Source organism: Microtus oregoni, unplaced genomic scaffold (assembly GCF_018167655.1).
Source record: "Microtus oregoni isolate MIOR12 unplaced genomic scaffold, Mior012 000079F_ref0000094, whole genome shotgun sequence".
Classification (NCBI taxonomy): Eukaryota; Metazoa; Chordata; class Mammalia; order Rodentia; family Cricetidae; genus Microtus; species Microtus oregoni.
The window spans coordinates 1,117,283-1,138,884 of record NW_024544537.1 but is presented as its reverse complement, the minus strand read 5'-3'; the positions used below and the strand labels follow the sequence as shown (position 1 = coordinate 1,138,884).

General features: G+C 39.6%; 1 protein-coding gene across 5 annotated transcripts in view; it reads right to left on the bottom strand.

Annotated features, from left to right (window-relative positions):
• Positions 1-21,602, bottom strand: part of LOC121441611 (glycerol kinase) — an 81,306-nt gene that overhangs the window by 9,794 nt on the left and 49,910 nt on the right. For all 5 annotated transcript variants that reach the window (XM_041642819.1, XM_041642823.1, XM_041642820.1 and 2 more), the window contains 7 exons: positions 16,670-16,712; positions 15,989-16,069; positions 4,603-4,681; positions 2,761-2,857; positions 1,750-1,834; positions 1,084-1,204; positions 832-975 (listed from right to left, as the gene is read on the bottom strand). In XM_041642819.1, the coding sequence (XP_041498753.1) occupies positions 832-975; positions 1,084-1,204; positions 1,750-1,834; positions 2,761-2,857; positions 4,603-4,681; positions 15,989-16,069; positions 16,670-16,712 (650 nt within the window). The remainder of the gene's footprint in view (positions 1-831; positions 976-1,083; positions 1,205-1,749; positions 1,835-2,760; positions 2,858-4,602; positions 4,682-15,988; positions 16,070-16,669; positions 16,713-21,602) is intronic.

Genomic DNA, 21,602 nt, shown 5'->3' with positions numbered 1-21,602 from the left:
TTGTCGAAGACTTTTTCAGCATCTAATGAAATGATCATTTTTTTCTTTCAGATTGTTTATATGATGAAATACACTGACAGATTTTCTAGTGTTGAACCATCCATGCATCTCTGGGATGAAGCCTACATGATCATGCTTGATGATCTTTTTGATGTGTTCTTAGATTTGGTTTGTGAGTATTTTATTGAGTGTTTTTGCATTACTGTTCATTAGGGAAACTAGTCTGTAAATCTCTTTCTTTGCTGAACCTGTGTGGGGTTTGGGTATCAGGATGACTGTGGCCTTATAAAATGAATTTGGCAATGTTCCTTCTGTTTCTATGTTGTGGAATAATTTGAAGAGAACTGACAGCTCTTCTTGGGAAATCCTGGAGAAGAGGGAATCCTACAATCCTTCTTTGGATTGTAGGAATCAGAGAGGTCAAGACACCAGAGGAACATAGCCCACAAAATCAACTAACCAGGGCTCATAGGGTCTCATAGAGAGTCTACCAACAATCAGGAACCCTGCATTGGTCTGAACTACATTCTCTGCATATATGTTACAGTGTGCAGCTTGATGTTATTGTGGGACTCTTAATAGTGGGATGGGGACTGTCTCTGACTCTTTTGCCTGCTCTTGGGACCCTCTTCCTCCTACTGGGTTGCCTCATCCAACCTAATATGAAGGGATGTGCCTAGTTTTCTTATGACTTGACATGTCATGCTTGTTGATATCCTTGGGAGGTCTGCCCTTTCTGAAGGGAAAGGAGGTGTGATGGATCCGGGAGAGGAAATGGGTAGGAGAACTAGAATTATTATTTTTTTTTAAAGTTTTATTCTTTAACTATACCTTCAGCATTGATCTGAGGTTCAAACCGCTCCATTGTTACAGCTGACAAATCCTCAGGTTCAAGACTCCAAACACCAACACCCTCTGCAGCTCCAGCTGCCATGGCAGCTCCTAAAGCAGTCGTTTCGGGCATGGATGGTTTCACTGAGAGGAGAAAGCTATGTCAAGAATTTTGTAGTTATACATGCCTGAAGGATCAGTTTTTCCCAATGTTATTACTTCTGGGGTTTAAAGGAGTGAAGGATTACTAACCTACTGGAATATACAGAATGTCTGCTTGTAGCTGCATAAGAATTTTATTGCTGGTCATTCCTCCATCTACCTGCAAATGACTGAGTGGAATTCCACAGTCGCGGTTCATGGCATCCAAAATCTTAAAGAAACCAATGCAATTAGCATGATGAGACTACTTCACAGTAATATGTCTAAAAACGGCAACCCCTCACACACAAACCTGGGAGTATTTCTCAAAGCCAGCAAGAATGAAACTGAGACACTGTATTCTGTTCTTCCGAACCCTCCGCGATCTGGTTGCAACCAACCTTTTCTGGCTTCATGCTTCCTTACCCACCCTCCTATTCAGTGAGCTAAGCATTCAATTTGGCATCTTCGTCTCCTGTGCTGATGTCTACATTTGTGTTCTTTCCTATGCCTAATATGTACTGCTTACTCTACTACCTAGTCTTCTCTCCAACATAAGATGCCCATTGGGTAGTGATAAGGGTATTTATAAGATAATGAGACTTGGCAGAGGAGAGAGGGCACACAGTATTTAGAGTACTGTTTATGTAGGCTTCAGTTTTCAATTGGAAACACTTTAAGTACTTAATAAATTTAAGGCATAAATATATAATGAGTATTTAATTTAAGGGTGATAAAAAGGATCAAGCATAAGAAAAATAGGCTTATATTCATTACCTCTCGGGTTTGGAAACAAACGGCTTCTAATGCAGCAAAAGCAATATGACATTTATTGGTGAACTGAGTGAGTCCACAGATGATCCTAAAATACACACAAAAGATTTTCAGACTAGAAGGATATAAATAAATCAATGATTCTTTTTTTCTTCCCCAGCTTCTGGTTTACAGTCCTTTTGCCCTCTCTCTTTCCATGGCCCCTCCCTCTTTGGGGAGGGGGTGTAGCTGTCCCATTTATAACTGAGCACTTTATTGACGCTTCTTTTCTGTATTAACCACCTCTTCCCCGATGAGGACTGAGAGATGCACTAATCTATGGGTATAGAGACAATGACTTAAAGGAATGCTCTGTCACTTGATTGATCTTATGTCCCAACAATGTAAAGAGTGAACGCAATACACAGAAACGTAGGCAGGAAAGAAAATTGAATATATTCACTGAGTAGTTCAGAATGTCCTTACAGTCCGTAACCCTATATCCACAGGTGGCAAGAGCTGTGATCTAACAGAACAGATGATATTAACATAAAATGAAATCACATTCATTTAGACGATAGTGCGCTCGTCTACAATGTACAGGTAAAAGTAGAAAAATATTAGTTACTAATTTAGTAAACAACCAAGACCTTTCAATACATATTGTTAGCCCTATTCTTTCAGTATTGCCATTAATTTTTATTAGCATATATTAGTTAAACCTAATGAGATTCATTATATTTTCATATATCTACATAGTGCTTTTTTGAACATATTCAATCCATTATTCTTACTCTTAATAATCCCCTTTTTCTACTTTCATGTCTTTTATTATCACTTACTTTTCAATTAATACATAATAACTGTGCATATTAATGAAGTGTTGTTAGAGGTTTGGAGACATGTATATATAATGTGCAATGAGGCAAGCCTAGCACTCCATGCATTTATCTTTGTAATAGGAACATTCAATAGCCTCTTTTCTAGCCATTTTAAAATATGTAGCAAATTACTTGTAACTATAGACATACTTACCCTCTTGCACTGGGCTCCCAATAAGGTGCATATAACCCTGAAAATGCTGGAACAAAGTAGCACCCATAAGAAGTACCTACTTCTTTAGCAAGTTTTTCTAGTATTAAAAAGGAGAAAGGCAAAAAGAAAATCAAATCAGTATCTTGCTTTGTTAAATAAACATATATACTTTCAAATTTACATCAGCATCTTTCATTTCTAGTTCATTAGTAGTAATATGTTGATGGGGGATTCCCCTCTGTATGCTGTGAATACCATTGGTTAATAAACTGGCTTGGCCTGATATTACAGAACAGAGAGAGCTAGGTTGGGAAAACTAAACTGAATGCTGGGAGAAGGAAGGTGATGTTAGGAGAAGGGGAAGCCATCCATCCCCACCCGAGATAGATGCTTGAACTTTACCCAGTAAACCATAGCCTCGCGGCAATATATGATTACTAGAAATGGGTTAAATTAAGATTTAAGAGTTAGTCAAAAAGAATCTAGAGCTAACTGGCCAAGCAGTGATTTAATTAATATAGTTTTTGTGTGATTATTTCGGGAGTCTGGGCGGCTGGGAAACAACAACAACAAAGTGTCACTAATTACAAAAAAATTACAACAAAGTGTCAGTAATTACAAAAAATTACAACGAAGTGTCACTAATTACAAAAAATTACAACGAAGTGTCACTAATTACAAAAAATTACAACAAAGTGTCACTAATTACAAAAAATTACAACGAAGTGTCACTAATTACAAAAAATTACAACAAAGTGTCACTAATTACAAAAGAATGCTAAATAAGAACAATAAGAACATTTTTCCTTCATTGGCTGCCCCCACCAAAAAATGAGCTCAAGAAACTGGATTAATTTCCTTTAGGTATTTTTGTTCATATCCATGTGTATGTTTGTTGTATGTGTGTACACAGTGAGGGTGTGCATGCATGTAGATGCCAGAGGTCAACCTCAATGCTTGGAACTTGGGAGATGTCCATCTTGTTCATTAAGACAACACTTCTCACTAGCCTAGAACATGCCACAAATGCTAGAATGTTGAGGCAGCCAGCCCTAAGAATCCACACGTCTGCAGCTACCGGCCTTGGGATTAGATATAGAAGCCAGCAAGCTAGTTTTTTTTTTCCAATATAGATTCTGGGGACCAAACTTAGACCCCTGTTCTTGCACTGCAAACACTTTACCTACTGTCCCCAGTCCCATTTCTATGATTTTGAAGTTCTTTGACTAGGAGATGAGGCGGTTTTGCCTCTGACGCCTAACCAGAAATGAATTTCTGGTTGTCTTACCTTCAGGAGGCAAAGTTAAACAGGTAGATGACTAGCTATGTTCAAACTAATTATCCATAGACTGAATACAGCCATACTAATACTTAATTTATAAGTATCAGTGTTTCACCGTTCACCTAACCCAGAAGTTAGTGCTCCTTCTCATCAGATAAAGGTAATTACACTGCTCTACCTGCGAGCCAGGCAGCACTCTTTGGTGTTCAATTTCATGCATGAGTCATTTTTATGTCCCATCTCACCACTTTATTAATACCCACCACAAATTACGCCAATTCATTGTGTAATCAATCTTTATAAAATAGTCTTTTCTGGATAGATCAAATTTACATAAGGGGTCTTACATAATTCATAGATCAGGATAGTGGCAAAGTAAGTATTTACAGATTGCAGGGATAAAATATTAACATTTTTCATTCATTCTTTGGATGTTTTCCTTTGAAACTTAGTCTTGCTATGTGGCTGTGGCTGTCCTGTAACTTGCTATGTAGCCCAGGGTGGCCCAGAACTCATAGAGATCCTATTTTACATTTTAACTTCTTACAAAACATACTCACCAATTTCCTCTGAGGACTTAATAATTCCAAGGTTGTCTCTTAGCCAGCGGATTACAGCACCAGCTATAGCTACAGAACCCTAAGAGAAAAGGAATCCAAGATAGAATGTATGTTGCCACTAGAAAGATCATTCTGTCCTTTCTAGTATGTATGAGACACACTAAAAATGTAAGTATATTTTATGTATCTAATAGCAAAGGAAAAAAATCTAGCGAAGACATAAGTGATTATTCTTTGAAATCAATCACGTGTCACATGGATAAGGCAGTGGGTTAGATCTCTAGTATCGCTCCTACAACCAGTCAATTTCCAGGGGATTGGGAGGAAAAAAATAAGGGTAAAAATGTAATTTTAGTCACATGTGAGTTGAGATTTTAGTACTTAATTGCTATGTGATCTCAAATAAATTATCTAGGCTTACTGAGCTCCATTTTTTTAACCTACAGAATGATGGTAACTATTACAATACTTATCTAAACAACCTACCATGCCTCTTACTATGAGAATACATGTCAAGGTCCTTACTAAACATAAATACTAGCTTCATTAATCTTTGTCAGTAGCATATACTATGATTACATGTATATGAAATGGCCAAGATCAGTAAACTCATTGAGAAAAGAAGTAGATTAATAGCTGCTTAGGTCTGAATGGGGCAGGGTTGGAGGGTATGGGATAGAGCTGTAATGGGGCTTTTCTTTAGGATTATGAAGCATTTTGGAGTTGTGCTGTTGTTTGCAGAAATGTATGACTTTATGAGAAACAACAGATTCATATACATGACAAAGGTAAATTTGGGGCTAGAATTGTAGCTTGTTGGTAGAGTAATTTGCCTAGCATACACAAGGCCCTAGTTTCCATTCCAGAACCACAAAATAAAGAAAGAGAAAGGTAGAGAATATTACCAAAAAAGAGAGATGTTTTGGTTCTTGGACTATATCTCAATAAAGCAATTATAAAAATGTATTAGACCAAGGGTTTAGCCCTGTGGCAGAGAGCTTGTCTAGCATGTTAAAGGTTCTAGGTTCAACCCCAAATCCTACAAAAACAGAAGAACAAACATATCCTGAAGGCAGAAAATACATCAAAACAATATTTAAAGATTCAAATTTATTGCTCTGAAGTCCCAACCATAAAATGACGGAGTCATTCCACACCGAATATCAGATGACATTAAGGTAAGAACCTGTTACCAGAACAACTACATGAATTTCACGTCGTCCTACTGACCATCATGTTGCAATCTATAATTCCAGCACTTGGGGAATGGAGTGAGGATAATCAGTAGTTCAAGGCCACCCTGGACCAGTTAGTTACTTAGAGGTCAGCTTGAATATGAGGTCCTCCCTTAAATTAAGGGAAAATACTGTAGAAATGGTCCAGAGGTTGAGTACCAGCTGTTATTTCAGAGAACCCAGGTTTGCTTCCCAAAAAACAGATGACAGCTTGCAACCATCTGAACCTAAGTCTCAGGTGACCCAAGGCCCTCTTCTGGCCTCCTTGGATACTGTAAAAAAGTATGCAGGCAAAATACCCATATATATGTGTGTGTGTGTGTGTGTGTGTGTGTGTGTGTGTGTGTGTGTGTGTGTGTGTTTGTGTGTGTGTTAAATAATATTATGTTAAATATAGAAATATATAAAAATATAAAATTATATTTAATATATGCAAATATATGCTAAATAAATAAACCAAATAAAACCAACCAACCAAATGTTCCTTCTTGATGTCAGTTGCCAAAATGCAAATGAATCAGAGAATATAGTGATTTACTCCACCAGGTTCTATGAGAAGTCACTATATATCACCACAAAGAATAACACAGTTTTTCCTAATACAATAGCTTTATATGCAAAATTATTAAATGGTAAAGTAAATAAAAATAAAATCAAAATTAAAGTATATTTAACTCAACACATTAATGTAAAATTTAAACTTGTCATCAATATTCAAATCACTGAGTTCTTTTTTGTACTGAGTTTAAAATCTAAACTACAATTTATAAAATTATTATTATTACTATTAACATGTGTGTGTTCACACACCCCTGCTACAGTATGGGTGTGGAGGAACCACTTTCTGGAGTCACAAGATGGCTCATAAGGTAAAGGATCTTGCCACCAAGCCTGTTACGCAGAGTTCCATCCCTGTGACTCACATGGCAGCGGTGAGAACTGAGCACATGCCATGCCATGCAGCTACATTAATAAACAAACGTAATAAAAAGGAAAAAAAAGAACGCAGCCGGGTACGGTGGCACACAGAGGCTAACCTGGGGTACCTAAGATCCTGTTGAGAAACAAAAGTGACAAGAAACAGCAAGGTGACAACTACAGAGCATTACCTCAGTTAAAACAAACGCTTTCAAAAGTCCAAAGCCACAGGGCCCACAAGGTGACTCAGTAGATGAAGGCACCGACTACCAAGCCTGCGCCAACTCCCAGAATCTACATACTAGAGAGAAGGTTGTCCTATGAGTCCCACGCCTGCACTGTGGCATGTGTGCTCACAGCCACTCGATAAAGCTTTGCTTTTCAGGAGTCAAGGAATGTTTCATTGAAGAAGTACAGTGAGTAAGTGACAATAAAAGTAGCTAAAATATGTATCTGAAACAAGAATAGAATGTTTGTATCTTGATATAATGTACAGTATGGCTTAGACTTGAAAGAAATGAATAAAAATGAGATAAAACTCTTAAAATTGAAATGCAAAGCATGTAAGGGTATTGGAGAGATGGTTAGTGGCTAAGAGTATTCGCTGCTCTTCCAGACCCATGTTGTTTCCAGCACTCACATCAGCTGGCTCACAACCACCCGCAACTCGGGCCCCAAGTCATCTGCGCCCTCTTCTGGCCTCTTTGAGCACCTGCTGACACTTACACAGACAAAGGCACATGAACATGTGTTTAATGAATTCATTAAAATGAAACTAAAAAAGACACGCGGGCTTCTGAATTCAGAGGCAGGAGGCAAAATAGAGTATAATGTTTTGAAGTTGCACAGGAAAAGAGAGTACAGAAGAAACCAACAGTGTTTTCTCAAGCTACCACAAATTGCATCCTAAATACAAAGATGAGACTTTGCAATGCCCCACCTACAAACAGGCCCTAGGGCTGTTTCAATGCACTGGGAGAGGTGCATGTAAGCATATAAACATCACCAGCTGCACTTGACGGAAGACTCAATAGAAAATTGAGGAGGTATTAAAAAAGTGAGAGATAACAGGACAAGGTGAATGTATTATTTACATTAGGCTGGCATTGCTGGCTAGCAAGCCCTACAAAACCACTTGTCTCTGCCAAGAACAAACCACAATGCCCAATTGTTTTTCACATGGGTTCTGAGGATCAAACTCCAGTCCTCATGCTTCTAAAGAAAGCACCTTTACAAATGAGCTACCCTCCTCCCTCCAAGAATGTACATTACAAAAGTCCATAAAATCTTTATTAATGGCATATGTTCATATTCTTAATTGATGTAGTTTTGGTAATTCCTAATGTTTATGTTCTTTTGTGATTCCTGGGTACAATGGAACCCCTAACTTGCTTCTAGTCAAAGGTGAAGGATTATGCAAAGATGCATGTGGTTATGTGACAGAAGACCACTGCTCTCCTCTCTCTGGGACTCCCCCTTTCCCTTTATTCTTTGAGGAAGCTGAGGGCCAAGTTGAGAAGGCACGGAAGCTACAAGTGACCTCTAGAAGCTGAGAGTGGTCTCTAGCTGAGAGCTAGAAAGAAGCTGAAGCCCTTTGTAGAAGCAGGAACTAGACTCTGCCAAAAATCCTTTCTCAGGCTGACAGCAGATGAAATGCCAGATAAGCCAAAGCCTCAGTCCACACCTAACTACAGCCTTTTGACATACTGGATAGACTACCCAGAACTGAGTGGAAATAATTCTGTGCTATTTTAAGTCACCCAACCTTGTGGTAATATGGCGATATATCAAATAATTGGGTACTATAGAGGCGTCCACCTAAAATGGACAATCTTGCACAAGAAAGATAAAAATCTCGAGACAATAAATATTAACGTGATAATCACAACGTAGAGGTAGACAAAGAAGCTAGTAAACGAATATAAAGAAGCCTCTAACACTTATGTGTAAAAGGAGAAAAATACGGGCTTAACATAGAATTTAGTTTTGTTTACGTTCTTTTATAGGATAGAGGGATGGAGAAAACAGTCTGGCCTCTGAAAGTCTATGATGGGGTTGGGCAAGTACTCAGACAAGCTGTCCTCTGACCTTATACCCATGCTATGTCATGTCCACCACAGCCATGTGCGTTCTCTCTCTCTCTCTCTCTCTCTCTCTCTCTCTCTCTCTCTCTCTCTCTCACACACACACACACACACACACACACACACACACACACACACAGTTTTCAAAAAGCCTATGTCTTAATAAGTAAATTCAGAACATGGAAGTTTCAGGCTGTAATTTGGGACAAGGTCATGGCCATATTACAAGCCCCCAAAAAGAGGTTTGTTTTCAGAAACAATACTTAGAAAAAGAAGCGGAACGAGGAAAAGGCAAGGCTGGCTTCAGGAAGACAGGAAGATAGTGTCCTTCTGACAGATGACAGAGGGAAGACAGGGCCACATAACTGCCCTACTTTGTTCTACTTTCTTCCACCATGGAGAAATGTTTTCTAAACAGAAAGGGCGGGACAAATCGAAATAGGTTGATACCGGACTCTAGTTTCAGGATAGCATACAGATCATGTTCTCTAGTTCCTTTTCACATGAGATGAGGTGAGAAGTCAGAGAGTTAGAAATAGTAAGCCTAGAATCACCTGCCAGCAGTCTGGGAGAAACAGAAAAAACTTGCTCTTGGCAGTGAAGATGATGGAGATGCTTACATAAGCGTAGTCAGTCATACTTTTAAAATGTTGTTTGTTTTAAGCACAGAGGATAACAGGCAAAAATAAAGACAGATAAACCAGGAGACCTTGACTTAAATACAAAGAAACACTCATGCGGATGCGGCTGGAAGTGTGCCGCAGAGTAAGACTGCAGTTGTTAGCATGATGGTGTCTCATTTCTTTCCCTCTGTGTGTCAAGAAATAGGAGTGGCAGCCAGAAACTGCTTCCCCTTGAGGAAACTTGTCCGAAATGGTTTGTGTAGGACAAGGAATTCAATCAGGCTCAATGCTTGAAGCCGGAGGTTTAGGCAGAGCTCTACTTGTGTAGAGGTGTGGAAATAAGCACTTGTCAGCTTATTGGCTAAGGCTATGGCCCAATGGAAGATGATACTGGCAATAAGACATTTTGTTCATAAAGAAATCCATAATTGGGAGGCAGAGGCAGGCGGATCTCTGTGAGTTCGAGACCAGCCTGGTCTACAAGAGCTAGTTCCAGGACAGGCTCCAAAGCTACAGAGAAACCCTGTCTCAAAAAAAAAAAAAAAAACAAAAAAAAAAAAAAGAAATCCATAATAAAAGTTTACCCACAAAACTTAATATCTGGAATAGAATTCCTTCCAGTCTGACAAATAAGTGCTAAAAAATATTTGAAAAAGCAAATTGGGGCATGACTTCCATTGAAAATCACAACGGCAAACCCACACATGGCGGCACACATTTATAATCCACGGATTTGGGAGGCTCAAGTAGGAAGCTGGAAAGTTTGAGTCCAGCTGGGACTACAGAGTAAGGCCCTTGCTCAAAACAAACAAGAAATTGTGAAACAAGTGAGAAAAGAAAGAAAATCAGCTAGATTTGAAAAACAAGCCAAAAAATCCTTTAACTAAAACTATGAAATGAAAGGGATACGCTCCAAGCCACACTAAAATGAGTCTATTAGTGAGTCAGCTGCTGCTGGGGAAGAACTCACAAACTTACAGTGACAAACTGCTGGCAGCGTGTAAGCAAAGAGATAATATATACAATCCATGGCCTAGAAAGTCTACTCTAGGTGTCAACATCTATATGAAAACTGCAGCAATAAGAAAGAGTGAAAAAATCAGCTGTCTCTATTGACATGGGCAAATTCCCTAAGAATAACGCTGAGCGAGAGAAGCCAGATCAAGGAATTCAGGGCTCAGACTCAAAATGCACCTGTTCATGCTTCTTTGTCTTTCCCCACCTCCTCTAACGTCTCAGACATCATCATCAAGTAAAACTAAACTCCAGTGCTGTAGGTGGCAGATTTGTCTTAGAACTCTAAATAAGCATAGGAAATGATGATACTAAAACTTAGGGCACTTTATCTCAGGGGACAGGGAGACCAGAGTGACTATGCGTGGCAGGAAGGGGCTCTTGGAGGTTGCTGGTGTTCTGCTATTAGACTTGAGAAGAGATTACACCATATTCTCTTTGTAATAATTTGAGAAGATATAAAGTGCGATTTAATTCATTTTTATTATATTTTAAAGCAATTTTAAGCTTAAATATATTTTATCATATTCTTCTCCTCTCCTAATCGATTTTTTGAGAACTGTTTTTATTTTTCTTGTATGGGTGTTTGACCTGCATGCAGTGCCCTTGGAGGCCAGAAGAGGGCATCATATTTCCTGTGACTGGAGTGCTGGAATAATGGGGTCCTCTGAAAAAGCTCATCTTAACTGATGAGCCATCTCTCTAGCCTTAATTCATACTTCTTCAGGTGTCTTAACATTTCACAATGCAAAACCACATGGATTTTATGTATTAAGGTTTATTTCAAAGACAGAATTTTGAAATAGAGGGTAGATACTGAGTTACTCACTAGGGATACAGCACAGAGAAACAAAAAGATTAAATACATATAAACCAGGGTAGTTAAGAGACATGTAGGATGGGCTGAAAGGTTAAAAGATTCATTCACTAGCAACTCCAGAAAATGGAAGTAATGGAGTAATATCTGAAGGGATAATTGCTGAGAATTTTCCAGATCTGATGATAAATTGGAACCCAAGTACCTAACAGGATAAATAAAAATAAATCCAAACCCAGGAACATACAGCAAAACTCCAGAGCACTGAAGAGAAAGACGATGCTAAAAGCTCAGGTTTCTAGCCATAAACCAAGGACATTGAGCCTATAATTAGTGATCCTAGAGAAGCTAAATAAGGAGATCCCAAAGAAAAACATATAGGCATCCTCCTGAATATTAACCTTCAGCAAGCGATGAAAGGAGACAGAGACCGAGACCCACATTGGAGCACAGGACTGAAATCTCAAGGTCCAAATCAGGAGCAGAAGGAGAGAGAGCACGAGCAAGGAACTCAGGACCGTGAGGGGTGCACCCACACACTGAGACAATGGGGATGTTCTATTGGGAACTCACCAAGGCCAGCTGGCCTGGGTCTGAAAAAGCATGGGATAAATCCGGACTAGCTGAACATAGCGGACAATGAGGACTACTGAGAACTCAAGAACAATGGCAATGGGTTTCTGATCCTACTGCACGTACTGGCTTTGTGGGAGCCTAGGCAGTTTGGATGCTCAACTTACTAGACCTGGATGGAGCTGGGGGTTCCTTGGACTTCCCACAGGACAGGGATCCCTGATTGCTTTTCGGGCTGAGAGGGGGGGACTTGATTGGGGGAGGGGGAGGGAAATGGGAGGCGGTGGCGGGGAAGAGACAGAAATCTTTAATAAATAAATAAATTAAAATTAAAAAAAAAAAGAAAGAAACAATCTGCAGGAACTACATTTAAGCGGACAAGGCAGCAGAGCTCTCCTTAGTAGCAGTGGCCAGCTGTGGTGGTTCAGACTGTAAGTCCAGCACTCAGGAGGCAGAAGGAGGAGGATTTGGAAGTGACCCGTCTGCGCTGTATAGGAAGACCATGTCTCAAACAATCAAAAGCACCATAAGGGATATGAAAAAACTAGAAATTTATACTTATCCCAAATGAGGACAAAATAAATAAAAGCCTAAAAAAGAATGGGCTTACTATCCTACACTCTGATTACGAAAGGATCAAGAACAAAATCAAAATTTGAATGGGGACATAAAAGGGATGGAACCAAAGAAACGCTGCTGGGGCTGGGTGCGGTGGCATATATACATAATGCCAACATTAGACAGGCTGAGGCAAGTATACTAGGGACCAGCTTGGGTTACAGAAAAAGAGTAAGCCTCAACACAATGATACTGGATATGGAAATGAATATAATGGGTCAATAAATATAATTTGCTCTCAACTGTAAAGAAAACTACTAATTACTGTATGTTGAAGAAAATGAAAACTTTCAACAACAGAATTCAACATAATGAGCAAAGTCTCTAGGGATACGGTATTTGAAATCCTCATTATGGTTGAGAAATATTTAAAATATCATATATATATATGTAGGTTTTTAGAAAACCTTAGTTAATTATTTTTAAATGTAAAAGAAAAAAAAATCACTAACTGAAAAAAAAAATCCAATCAGTATTACTCTCAAATCCGCAGGGGAATGAAGGAAGACTCAAACATCTGGATGTGGTAGCTCTTATCCGCAAGCCTTGCATTTGGCAGTAGGACTTTCCAGGCCATACATACAGTGACATCCTATCTCAAGGATCAAAAGCAAAAACAGGGACAGGGGAGGAGTAAACGGGTGAAGACAGACAGCTTTAGTTTCAGTTTCTAAAGAGTACAGAAAGTAACAATTCAATAGTTTTGATTTCTAAGCCTCCCAACAATTTGTCAAATTAAAGGCATGATTAGTATATGTGTTGACAGAGTGACAAAAGAATTAGTATAAATTTACTAAGTTTTATCAATCTAGCATCATTCCTCTTTTTTTTAGTTTGTTTTGTTTTCTTAAAATGTTTTAAAATATCTATTAATGGACAAAAATGTAAAGGTAAAAGGGGGGGATTCTACCTACTAATATTTAAAAAGTTTTAATGGGCATGTGTATATGCATGATATGGCAAATGAAAAGTAACTTAGACAATAGCAGAATAGACCTGCACAGTTAACTGTCTTAAAAATAAGAGGGAAATAAAGCCCTGGATTAGATTAACTGCAAAGTCTTGTACAAATGCACAGTGGAGCAGGCTTGGCTTGAGAGAGAGGATATTTTAGCATATGTTCTGAGAACCAGTGGTATAAAGAAGTTATTAGACTAAATTAAATAAACTCTCTGGCCAGAAGAGCAGGTGAATGCTTATGGCGAGGGACACGAGCCACTCTGCTGAGTTCATGCTATATCACATGAAGAACAACCTTTTGATCTCTATGGTGAGTGGTGATGTGGAATGCATCTAACACAGGGAGCTCAAAACTACCAAGTATGTAAGCGATACCAGGGCAGCGAGGCAGTTTAAACAGGGTGAATAAGACCCAGACAAACTGAGAGATGCCTCCTAGCATTGGAGACCTACAGATGACTTAGCACCATTGCTAGGAATGCTACTAAGAAAATGTTTGAAACTGGGTATGGAGGAACATGCCTATAACCCCATCATTCAGGAAGTAAAGGCAGGAGGGTCAGAAGTTCTAGTTCATTCATCCTTAGCTACATAGGAAATTAAAGGCTGCTTGAGATATGCAGGCCCTGTCTCAAAAAAAAGTCAACAGCTTAGAATTCTATCTTTTCAAAAGAAAAGGAGACAAGAGAAAGATTTCACACTGGGTGAGAAGACTAGGTGACCCCCATCCTTGAAGCCTTTTCCAGATCTAAAAATACCTAAAATTATGTCTCTCATACAAGAGCAAAAAAAAAAAAAAAAACCCCATATTAATACTACTACAATTATCGTAACCCCCAAAACCATCTACTTTTATTGGAACAGTGCTGCCCTGAGCATTCTCCACGGTGAGGAATAAAGGAGAAAGGGGTTCATCCTGAGAAGTGTTAAGCTAGCTTTAATATGCAGATGCCTTTGTCTAAAGAAGAGGGATCGAGACTGCTGTGGATATAGTTTGGGCAGAGGACACTTTGCAGGTTCAAGTCTCTGAGCTCAACCACTAGTGGCACAAAGAAGGGGGCTGTCGACCTACCAGCTGAGAAAAAATTTTAACTATGACTAGAAGTCTAAGCCATTGACTATATTATCATCAGGTATTCTAATAAGTGAGTTCCCATAGGTGATCAGGCAGTCCCTCCAATGCTAGTTCTACAGAGTTAGGAACAGAGCTGGGCGGTACACACCTGCTGGTACACATGACAAGACATGTGTCTGATTTTACAGACCAAATATTACTTCTGTGACTTTTAACCAATGTTTTGGTCTTTTTGTTTCCTTTCCTGATTCTGAAGCCTGAATCTAAGATTCAGCTGGAGCCTTGAGAATGTTAGGCAAAGTCGTTTATCACTGAGTTCTACCAACCCCTTTAATGTCTCTTGTATCATGTCCTACAATTTAGAGCGCCATAGTCTAATGGAGGAAGGTCATTGGCTAATAAAGGCACTGCCCTGGCCCATTTTATTGGTTAGAGGATAGGTGGGAGGAGTAAACAGAAGAGAACGCTGGGAGGAAGAGGAAGTGAGGTCAGAGACTCCACAGCTCTGCTCTCTTGGGAGCAGACGCCTCAGCAGAGACGCCATGCCCCGCTCCCGGCATGAAGCTCCGACCCAGGATGGACTAGGCTAGAATCTTCCCGGTAAGACCGGTTCTCACAGATTATTAGAGATGGGTTGATCGGGATGTGAGAATTAGCCTGTAAGTGCTAGAGCTAAAGGGCCAAGCAGTGCTTAAAAGAATACAGTGTCTGTGTAATTATTTTGGGGCATAAGCTAGCCATGTGGGCGGCCGGGTGTGGGGGACGCAGCCCCGCCGCCGCCCTTATTACTTCAATAGTCTATTATAATTTGCAAATGCATCTGAAACAGATGTTTCCTGGGATAACTGGGACAAATCACCTCTCTCTCTTCCTCACACCCATATGTAACATGATACCATGAAGAGACAAGTAAAGATAGCCGCTCCGCCCTTCTCTGCCCAAGGATTCACTATGGAACACTGGGCACTTTAGTGACTAAAGAGAGAGTTTTAAGCTCAAATAAGTGCTTGACTCAGCCAATCCCTGCATTAAACTTCAAGGATAGAAAATTTGACATTGTACAACAAAAAAATAATATCCCCAAGGTGACAAGATCATTTCTACCAACAACTGAGGAGATGGTTTAATCTTGTCTCAGGGAAGTCTTGACCCCTAGCTTAGTTCGAGGTTCTTTCTACCTAATCAGGGGCCAAAAAGTGGAACTTTTGAGTCCTGTATATTAAAATGTATGAGAAAAGATGTTAGAAAACATGGCAATTTTTCCAGGTGTGGTGGCTCATGTAATTGCATAAGGAGAAGGACTTTCATGAGTTCAAGATCAATTTAAAAGGACAATAGAATTCTTGGCAAGCCAGGGATACATGACAAGATCCGGCCTCAACATAATATCTCTCGCCGCAGAATGCATGACAATTTTCCTTAGCTAGGAATGTATGCCATATCACCTGTACTGAATGAAAAGAACTTACTTCCAATGCATAATACACAGGCTTGTCTCTGCCGAGTTTATAAGCCACAGTGGTCAAAAGGCCATGTTCAGAAAATACACACTGTAGGAAAGAGAAACAAAGATTTTAGTGTGGAAAAAATGTAAAGAATAGTATAAACCTTTTTTCCTTTGAGACACGGTTTTACTGTGTAGTCCTGGCTAGCCTAGAACTCACTAGACCCGGCTTGTCTTGAACTCAGAGATCTACCTGCCAAGTTCTGGGATTATAAAGGCATATACCATCATGCCCAGCTTAAGTGTAAAAAAATTTAAAGTTATAACAGAATGCTTATTCATCAATAAAATAATAATTACTAAAACTAAGTGTTGGTCAATAGTAATAAGAATACACTCAGACTGCTAAAAATTATTACTTATTTTAAATTAGATTTTCACTAAGAATCTGACATGATACTAAATCTAGAATTTCCATTAACACAATCAAAAGAATACTAAAATATTAAAAAAGCACAGGACTCTTATTAGAATCCCCCCAATTTCATGATTTTCATCATTGCTATTGAACCAAGTTAAACCATGATAAAGTTCAAGTAAAAGATGAAGACCCAAAAAGCTCACTAATAATGAATTAGATTCAAGCATTATGTATATAAATGTAAAGACGACTTTTTATCAAAATGAACTTAGAAGAAAAACCAACCTTATGTCCTGTGTTACACAGTAAGAAGCACCCTGTTCCATACCTATAGGCGGAGGAAAAATGAACAGCATGACAATTCTATCAAAAGCAAACAGCAAAATATTAGTACTACCGCTCTTCAAAGCGGACATTTAACCTAGTACGATAAAAGTCATTTTATGAAGCCTTTTAAAAAGGATTGAAAGCCAACAAATATAGCAATATTTTATTTGTGCTTTAATAAATAAAGCTTGCCTGAAGATCAGAGTGCAGTGCTAAGCCATTAGAGGCCAGGAAGTGGTGGCACATTCCTTTAATTCCAGGACTCAAGGCCACCCTGGATTACACAAGATTGAATAGAAGAGAAACAGAGCTCACACAAAGGTGATCCTAGCACTTGGGATCCCTCGCCTTTAATGCCAGCACTAGGGAAGTAGGGACAGGAGTGACCTGGCTAGGTGGAGAGAGGAATATTAGGTGGGAGGAGACAGGAGTTCAGTGTAGTCTGAGGTCAGTGGAGAAAGTGGCAGTCTGAGGTTTGGTGGGGAGCATTGCAGTCTGCAGTCACTCTGGGGGTAGGATCACCCCTTTATCTGAGTCTTGGTAGAGGTAAGAGCTCTCTAATAGCTTGGCTGCTTTGCTTTTCTGAGCTTCAGCTGAACCCCAGTGTCTGTCTCTGGGTTTCAGTCACTAGTCCTGCTACACACATCACATACTAAATATTCTTTTTAAGAGTATCTTTTTACAAATTAGTCTAGAAGGAAATATATTGAGATTAATCAAGGGGGAAAATGCAGGTACAGGATTTAGCATTTAGTCAGTCATAGGCCAAGGGTGTGTCTGTAAAATATGACTGAAATACAACAAATTCTACACTCAGTCGCAATTAACTTACTGCCAGTCCTCACTGGGAGAAACAGCATCCGTAGCAGCCATTCACTAAAGAGTCAGCCAGCTTAGCTATGATCTCAGAAAAACCACTGTGTTCTGGCAGGGTGAAAGGATAAGCATGGAATAGCAGAAGGTATAGCCTGAAAACTAGGACAAAAGTCACCAACAAGGAAAAGCCATTTAAGGCTTTCTGCTCTCATTCTCTCTGCAGGATGATATATCCTAACAGTGGCGGAATAATCAAAGCCAGAACTCAGCATTGCTGATATGGAAGACTGAACTGACTTTGTGGCGGTTTATCGCTCTAAGTTTTGGATAAGCTTTGAACTCTGCCACAAATCAGACACTTGGGCATAAGACAGCTTTGAGTTGGGTATGCAAGATCAGTTGCTAATACCAACTGATATAAGTAAGGGTCACAGAGAAATAGCTTTCTGGTTTGTTGTTGTTGTTTTTGCTTTGTTTTGTGAGACAGGGTATCTCTGTGTAGCCCTGGTTGTCCTGGTCTGGAACTCGCTCTATAGACCAGGCTGGCCTCGAACTCAGACAACAGTCTGCCTCTGTCTCCTGAGTGCTGGGATTAAAGGTATGCACCACCACCACTTAACTGACAAACAGTGTTAAAGTGAGCAGAGATAACAAGGCTGCTATAACCACTGTTGACTCTGCCAAAACTGCCAGTTCCTGCCCCACAGGATCCTATGTTATGTGCTACCATGGTTATAACTGTGTTGGTGCCTAGCCTCCAAGCTGACAGAAGGATGATGGCAGAATCTATTACTATTACTATGATGGCTTCATTTTTCTTGGGCAATAAGCACAAACCATGCGCATTTTTCCTGAAAAAATATTTTCTTCATACACCATAAGAGTAATAGTTACTTCAAAATATTCTATCTCTTTCTACCCAAGTGGATGTTTTTGGCTTGCTCAGTGAACAGGTGACACGTTAAAGAGGTATAGGACTACTGAATATTTAAGTTTGCACAGACACTTGTCAAACACACTAAGTGTGAGCAATATATTTACCACACGAAGCACATGGCTTTCTCTACTTCTTTGCTGCCCATCACTAAGATGGAAACTGATTGTGTGTTTTCATGTTGGGATTTTATTAAAAGTAGAAAGAAAGGCACTCAAGAAAGATAAAAGGATACTCAGGAATATGGAGGAGGGTGTCTCAAAGAAGAGTTGCAGTTTACTAAAAAGATTTTATGCTTTTCTATTCGACTGTGTGGCCCTGGCTATCTTGGAACTTTCTATGTAGACTAGGCTGGCCTTGGAACTCACAGAGATCTGCCTGCCTCAACCTCTAGAGTGCTGAGATTAAAGACATATAACAACAAGATAATTTTATGCTTTTGAAAAGCAAATGGTCCCAGCACTTGGGAGGCAGAGGCAGGTAGATATTTGTGAGTTCTAGGCCAGCCTGGTCCACAAGAGCTAATGCCAGGACAGGCTCCAAAGCTACAGAGAAACCCTGTCTCGAAAAATCAAAAAAAAAAAAAAAGAAAGAAAGAAAGAAAGAAAACAAACAGGGGGTCTGGAGAGATTGCCCAGCAGTGAAGAGCACTTGTTGCTTTTGCAGAGGACCTTGGTTCGATTCCCAGCACCCACATGGTAGTTCACAACAATCTGTAACACCAATTGCCAATTCCAAGTTAGCTGATGCTCTTTCGATTCTATGTGTGCTAAGCACATATGTGGCACACAGACATACATGTAGGCAAAGCATTTACATAAAACAACTTATCCTGGGGCTGGAGAGAGAGCTGAGCAGTTAAGAGCTATTTTAACTGCTTCTTCCAGAGGTCCTGAGTTCAATTCCCAGCAACCACATGGTGCCTCACAACCATCTGTAATGAGATCTGCTGCTGCCTTCTGGCCTGCAGGCAAACATGTAGACAGAATACTGTATACATAATAAATGAATAAATCTTAAAAAAAATTATAGTTAACTCACTTCCCATTTCCCTGTGTGTGCAATACATAACTTATCAGTGCTACAAACATGTTCCAAACACAACATCTTTTACTGGACCTCTTCCTTACTTTGGCTAATCCTAACCCTCTGTTCCTGGCTCTTCTCCCTTGACTCTCCGCAGTGTCCTGTGTACCCCTGCAGTCTTTCCTTCTGTTCCCATCCTCTGAGTCTGTAGTAGTAAAATATAATGGTTTATACCATGGGTTCATGGCCTCTAGCTGTCCCTTGCTTTGACCCAAGACTGTCATCACATTAACTGAGAACTCCAGCCACACCTAAATACCAGCTCATAAATGTTCAGAAGTTATCCATTTGCTATCGAGGAGAAAAAAAACACAAAAATCAAAACAAAAAAAAAAAAAGGAAAAATCTTGGCCCTAACTAGCTTTATGGCATGTTTGTTGATGGTATGAATGAAATATCCCTCACTGACTCATGATTTGAACATTTGGTCCCCAGCTAGTGATGTGATTTTGCAAAGTTTATGGATGCTTTGGGAGGCGAGGCCTAGCTAGAGGATATATGTCACTGGATGTATGCTTTTGAATGTTATACTAAGTCCTCAACGTCCTCTGCTTCTTCCTTCTGTCTGCCATGATGGGAACTTCTCCAATACATGGTCATGCCACTACACTGTTCTTCTAAATAGCACCCTCCCCCACAGCCATGTTTTGTTTTTTATGCTGAGTAGCTCAGGCTGATACGGAACTCACCATTTAGCCCAGACCATCTCCCAATTACCTGGAATACAACTCAGCCACTGTGCTCATCTTGTCTTCTTTTCTACCATTTTCCTACCCTCAGCATCGCTACATTCCTATACTAAACCTTCCTATTTGTATCCTCAATAAGCGTCTCCTGCGCTCTCCAGGGTTGCTCTTTTGCGAAAGCATCTCCCTAGCAGCATAATGGTTTGATTTGCTAGTACTGGGATCAAGTCCAGGGGTCAGTGAACACTAGGCAAGTTCTCTACCGCTGACCTAGATGCTGAGCCCACTTGCATCATCATTTATGATGGTTCTGGCCTCACTTTGAAAGCCAATAACATGTCGTGAAAGCTCTAGTTTATATACCAATAACTGGATATTTTATATACCAATAACTGGATATCTGTGTTGTTTCCCCTCAGGGTAAGAAATGTGAGATCAAGACTGTATGACTTGCTGTTTCCCTTCTCCAATCTGCAGTCACTACATTATTACTTACGTGTAATTAATTTATGGACTTGCCTGACAATGGGAAAGAGAGAAAGGCTATTTTACTGTGTCCCTACTATGTACTATCTATTGTGCTAGGTCACGGACAGATGGAGATAGCATCTGATTTACTAACATTAGTGTTCCTGGCAAAGGAGGAAAGGGAAAAAAAAATCAGCCTAGTTTTCTATGACTCCTGATTCGGTTGCTGGAACACTGATTCAAAGAAAATATTTCCACACTTAAGTTGACTCAAGAGATCTTCATAACCTGAGGTCATCACAGCCTACAAGGAATTCTCATCTATCCTCTTCCTGACAAACTTTCATTCAAAAGAGTTTACTCATTTGCACGAGGGAGGCTGACCCTGCTGAACAGCATTTATTTTAGGGCTGCTAGATATTTCATTATTTGCAGAGAAAGAAGTTAATCACCTCAGTCAAAAATAAAGAAGTCATCATGGTAGTACATGCCTGCAATCCCATCATTATTATCCCAGAACTAGTAGGATAAGGACAGGGGCATCATAGCAAGTCCAAGGATAGACTGAGCTCTAAGAGACTTTGAAAAACAACCCAACCAACCAATAAAATATCTGATGAGAAGGTGTAATGATACATGTCTATAATTGTAACACATGGGAGACCGAGGCAGAAGGATGATACATTTCATGGCAGACTGAGATGCGAAGCAAGTTCCAGACGAATTAGGCTACACAGCAAGACCCTGTCTCCAAAAAAACAACAAGACCAAAACCAAACAAGAACAAGCAAAAACCTTTAAAAAGAAAAGAAAAGAAAAGAAAAGAAAAGAAAAGAAAAGAAAAGAAACAACAAATCCAAAACCAATTAACAAAAACCCTTGATGACAGACTTAGGAAATT